Below are 6,000 nucleotides of genomic sequence, written 5' to 3'. Positions count from 1 at the left end.
TCAATAAAACTAAAAGTTGGCTCTTTGAGAGGACAAACAAAATTGATAAAACATTAGGCGGACTCATCAAGAAAAAGAGGGAGAGGACTCAAATGAATAAAATTAGAAATGAAAAAGGAGAAGTTACAACAGACACCACAGAAATACAAAGCATCCTAAGAGACTACTACAAGCAACTCTATGCCAATAAAATGGACAACCTGGAAGAAATGGACAAATTCTTAGAAAGGTACAACCTTCTAAGACTGAACCAGGAAGAAATGGAAAATATGAACAGACCAATCACAAGGGATGAAATTGAAACTGGGATTAAAAATCTTCCAACAAACAAAAGTCCAGGACCAAATGGCTTCACAGGTGAAGAGCTAACACCATTCTTCTCAAACTCTTGCAAAAAATTGCAGAGGACGGCACACTCCCCAACTCAATATATGAGCCCACCATCACCCTGATACCAAAACCAGACAAAGATACTACAAAAAAGGAAAATTACAGACCAACATCATTGATGGATATAGAAGCAAAAATCCTCAACAAAATACTGGCAAACAGAATCTAACAACTCATTAAGAGGCTCATACAACATGATCAAGTGGGATTTACCCAGGGATGCACAGATTCTTCAATATACGCAAATCAAACAATGTGATACACCGTATTAACAAATTGAAGGAGAAAAACCATATAGTCATCTCAATAGATGCAGAGAAAGCTTTTGACAAAATTCAACACCAATTTATGATAGAGACTCTCCAGGTAGTGGGCATAGAGGTAACCTACCTATAAACAACCCAATCCAAAAATGGGCAGAAGACTTAAACAGACATTTCTCCAAAGAAGACATACAGATAGATGGCCAAGAAGCACATGAAAAGCTGTTCAACATCACTAATTATTAGAGAAATGCAAATCAAAACTACAATGAGGTATCACCTCATACCAGTTAGAAAGGGCATCATCAGAAAATCTACAAACAACAAATGCTGGAGAGGGTGTGGAGAAAAGGGAACCCTCCTGCACTGTTGGTGGATATGTAAATTGATACACCCACTATGGAGAACAGTATGGAGGTTCCTTAAAAGTCTAGAAATAGAATTACCATATGATGCAGCAATCCCACTACTGGGCATATACCCAGAGAAAACCATAATTCAAAAAGACACATGCACCCCAATATTCATTGTAGCACTATTTACAATAGCCAGGTCATGGAAGCAACCTAAATTCCCATCAACAGATGAATGGATAAATAAGTGTGGTACACATATACAATGGAATATTACTCATCCATAAAAAGGAATGAAATTAGGTCATTTGTTGAGACGTGGATGCATCTAGAGATGGTCATACAGAGTGAAGTAAGTCAGAAAGAGAAAAACAGGTATTGTATACTAACGCATATATGTGGAAACTGGAAAATAGTACCAATGATCTGGTTTGCAGGGCCGAAATTGAGACACAGATGTAGAGAACAAATATATGGACACCAAGGGGGGTAAATCGTGGGGGGTGGGGGTGGCGGTGTGATGAATTGGGCGATTGGGATTGACATGTATACACTGATGTGTATAAAATTGATGACTTATAAGGACATGCTGTATAAAAAAAAAAAGGAAAAATTTTTTAAAAAATCAAAAACATTGTATTGTTCACATAGACCATGTGATGACATTTATTTAAATAAATTGGAAAATTGGGTAGTATATGACTTTTTTTTAATATGACTTATTTTATCCTTTACCCCAATATATATTTTTTTCTATCAGAACTTGTTTTTATTTAGACAATTTCTATTCTGTTTTTCTTCTTCTTAAACTTATTATCTATTGATTTACCATATGCTTATAAATATCTGTTTATAACATAATAAAAGTCATCATGTAAACAAATCAAAATCTACAAAAGTACTGAAACAGAACCAATGAAAATAGATCATAACAGTAAGGGGAAGAAAAAATTAGAATGAGCCACCCTCAGTTTTAAAAAGCGTGGCAGAGTGACAACTGAGTATATAAGATTTGGGGGAGATTTTATGTCTCTATTCTTTTTCCATATTTGTCAGCTCAAATGGAAATTCTGTTTGTTATTGCAGTAAGAGCAATTTATTAGAGAAAACTAGTCTTCAACTTAAATTTAAACCACATTTGGAATTTTCACATTACCTTTTCATTTTGTAAAATTCAAAAAGTAACTCACATAAAGTGTGCCATCTGAACTGTTATTTCCAAGCTTATCTCTGTATCACAGAATGACTGAATTGCTTTGTTAATTTATAATAATGCTATCCACTGCTGGTATGCAAAAAAAAGAAGACACAGGAGTGACTCTTACATGCGCCTAACCCAATGGTTCAAGTTAATTGGACTACAATGTGCACATTTTTAGTTATACAATATTCTTCATAATAATTATATGGTATGGAGACATGTATTAAAAGCCTAAAGTGATCATTTAAATGCAAAATCTCTGATAGAACTCCATTATATTTTTCATACTAAATTAACATTACAGGCTTCTAATGGATGCTTTAATTAGGCATCGATGTTATCAGAAATATTTGGCAAAATAAAATCTTCACTTTGAAATATTCATTAAGTTCAATTTCCGTCAGTCAATATCAAGTGTTTTCCGAGCCTTACGATTTAAGTAAGAAGCTAAAAGCTAAGTGAGAAACTAAAAATCCTCAGATAAACCTCCTTCCTATGTTGCCTATAAAAATACACAGTCATTAAGTGTCTTTTGTATTTTATAACTGCCAAACAACTGGCTTCTTTTTAGTCATTTAGGCTCAGAGGCATTCCACTACAAGGTTATCCTAATGCTACACAGAATCTAAAGCAAAAGGTCTATACTAATGGAATGCACATCTTTCAGGAAGCAACACAAATGAAATGTGTTTGTGTGTGCATTTGTAGGCTCCATTAGAAGAATTCCAAGGTCAGAGGGGGCAAGAAGAGACAATCAGAAAGGGTCAGGAGTCAACTGAGATACTGGGACAGAAAACTAATACATAAAAGGCATGAGCAGTGCACAGGAGGTAAGCAATCACAGGACAAGCAGAGCAGCACAGGAAATAAAGCTGAGGTGCCTACCGGTAATTTTTCCATTGGCTTCCAAGGGAGGCTGCCAGCTCACAATGACAGTGCGAGGCTTCCCTTCTCGAGTAATGACTGTCAAATCCTTGGGAGCAGAGGTCGGGGCTGTGAGATGAAACAGAAACATGGCCTTGTCATTGGATGTGAAAGAAAACAGACATTTATGGGACTTCTAATCCTGATGTTGACACTCAGAATCTATCACACAGTGTATCATGCTTATTTTACCACGCACAGTTTATTTTAGGTATTTGAATTAAACAAGCAAACAAAGATACAGAAATTAATGTTTTTCCATGGAAGTTAACTGACTTTCAAAGGTGTGAGCATAGAGAGGAGAACAGAATATGTGTGAATGTAGAGAAAAGCATAACTGGTATTTTCAAGTGAGCGATGCACTAAAAATGTAAGAACCATTATAAGAACAAAAAAAAATGGACACATACTTAGTGAGATTGATGGCTACATGTCTCCAAGAGACAAAATTTTGTTACAACTGTAGGATTTATATATAAATGAAAATTTACCTAATGTTATTTTTCCTTAAAAGACAAAAAAATAAAAAATGAAGAATTTACATGCAGGTCACAATATCTTGCTTAGGTAACATACTAGGTATCTCCCAACAAGAAGGCAAAGAAGTATTTGAAAACAGAGGAAATAGAATCTATGAGGGTCTTAGTATCAACCTGGTAGGAAGTAAAGATGGCAAGAAATGCTGTCTTGCTTAGAGCTACTTTTCCCACATGTTGTTTGATGGAAACAGAATTTGTCACCCCCAAATATGCCTCTTTGGCATAAGAATTAAGCTGATTATTTTTAAGAAACAACAGAGAGAGGAAAAGTTCTGAAAACCGAGTAGAAGTTACTCTTTCGAAAAAGGAAAATTTATACGTTTATAAGGGTATCTCCCTCTTTGTGCCAGGAAGAGGAGGATGACAAGGAGGCAGAGACTTAAATGTACGTAACAACCATGCCCTTGTTTACTGTGATTTGCCAGAAAACTTCCCATTACTGGCTTCCCACCCTCCAACACCTTTTGTCTTTAGCTGGAGATGGTATTGAAAGTGGTGGCCATTTTAGGGAATTACTGTTTTCCTGGGTATCTCTCATATATACAAGAGGTATACTTATTGTCAATCTTCTGTTTGTTTTTCTCCTGTTAATCTGTTTCTTATTACAGGGCACCTCAACCAAGAACCTGGAAGGATAAAAGGATTTTTCTTCCCCTAAATTGTGCTCAACAAAAATTTAAATATACTTCAAAGGCGGCAGCAAACTGGCCAAGCTTGTCCAGTATCTTTCAGGCTTCCTTTGACCTGCTTTCTCACTCTTTGAAATGAAATATGCTTTGAAATGCAGTCAGTTTTCCTTCTAAGCAGCTCACAATGCCCAAGTCTACTATCCATAGTCTTTTTCAATTACCCCCAATTTGACATAGGCAATGTCAGAATGTCTTTAAGTTCCAAGCTTGGGTTCTGGAGGGATTTCCTGATCTCTGCACAGGAGTATTTGTATATTACAAATAGGTAAAACTTGGTCCTAATTCTGAATTCCTCTTCACTCTTATAATTTGCTTCGGCTCTTCTGTTGACTGTAACAGTGCAGAATCTGAGTATTATCAACACTCTATTTCCAGCTTCTCTTCCTAAGAGAATTCCAAATAGAGGGACATCAAACATACCCATCTATCATACCATTTGATTTCCAATGCCCGGATTCTCCAAGCCACTAGGATACCAGGTTAACCAAAGTTGCACCAAATTGTAATATCCTGACAAAGTACTTAATATACTTAACTTTTTTTTTTAAAGAGGGAGGAGGAGAAGGAAGAAGGAAAAGCAGAAGGAAGAGAAGGATGAGGAGAAGAAAAGGTCTAGTGTAGTAGATCCTTGAGTAAAGAGACTGTATATTAAACACACTTTAATATATATTTTAATGAAAAGAAAGAAAGGACATTATGCAAAAAAGATTTGTAATAGCAAAATACCAGAGAGGCTGCTACTTTAAAGAAGGGTTAGTTTTATAAAGAGCTCATTCAAGATATTTTCTAAGCCACAGATAGGAAGGTAATATATAGCCACAAATTAGAATATTATACCGAACATAATAAGAAATTTTCTAATTTTGGAAGTAATTAAAGATCTGCCTTTCTAACTAGTCAGAATAGTCTGTTTTTTCTTAACTGTGTTAAAATTAAAATTGATGCTTATTTAGCAAACAAATGATGATGATTAGATTTCTTCACTGACTCTATGTTGATATTCAAACGGTACATAATGACTCCAGCTTTAGCAAAAAAATACATTGAGGAGCTGGTTACTTTTCAAAAACAAAAAAACAAAACAAAACAAAAAAACCCGAAAACAACCTAATGACTAATCTATTTCAGGTGCTGAGCAAATTTTTCTTTTTCCTCAAGCCATGTGACTGTTGGTAAATAGAGATTCTGGTATGGGAATCAATGTCTTAGTTGTTTAGGATTATCATATGAAATGTATACTATTCCCTCATATTTATTTATTTATTTATTTATTTTTTAAAAAGTGTTGGATATTTATAGTGGCCCTAACAGGTTCAGGGATCCCTAAGTCAAGCAGAAAGAAGGAGGTCTTCGGTCTGCTCTGCTTCAATCTCGTGGGTTCTCCTGAAATAATCTTTTATAACTTCTTACCTGCTTCAATCTCGTGGGTTCTCCTGAAATAATCTTTTATAACTTCTTACCTGTCTTCATTGAATTAAATGATATTAATAACTAGCCATGTGACTGTTGGTAAATAGAGATTCTGGTATGGGAATCAATGTCTTAGTTGTTTAGGATTATCATATGAAATGTATACTATTCCCTCATATTTATTTATTTATTTATTTATTTTTTAAAAAGTGTTGGATATTTATAGTGGCC

At 35.0% G+C, this 6,000-nt stretch overlaps 1 protein-coding gene across 1 annotated transcript in view; it reads right to left on the bottom strand.

Annotated features, from left to right (window-relative positions):
* Nucleotides 1–6,000, bottom strand: part of DCC (DCC netrin 1 receptor) — a 782,001-nt gene that overhangs the window by 124,880 nt on the left and 651,121 nt on the right. Inside the window, exon 21 of the mRNA XM_024756807.1 lies at nt 3,093–3,200. Within this exon, the coding sequence (XP_024612575.1) occupies nt 3,093–3,200 (108 nt within the window). The remainder of the gene's footprint in view (nt 1–3,092; nt 3,201–6,000) is intronic.

The sequence above is a fragment of the Neophocaena asiaeorientalis genome, unplaced genomic scaffold (genome assembly GCF_003031525.2).
Source record: "Neophocaena asiaeorientalis asiaeorientalis breed wild unplaced genomic scaffold, Neophocaena_asiaeorientalis_V1.1 scaffold133, whole genome shotgun sequence".
NCBI lineage: Eukaryota > Metazoa > Chordata > Mammalia > Artiodactyla > Phocoenidae > Neophocaena > Neophocaena asiaeorientalis.
Note: the sequence above shows the minus strand (reverse complement) of the source record. Positions and strands in the feature narration are given on the sequence as shown.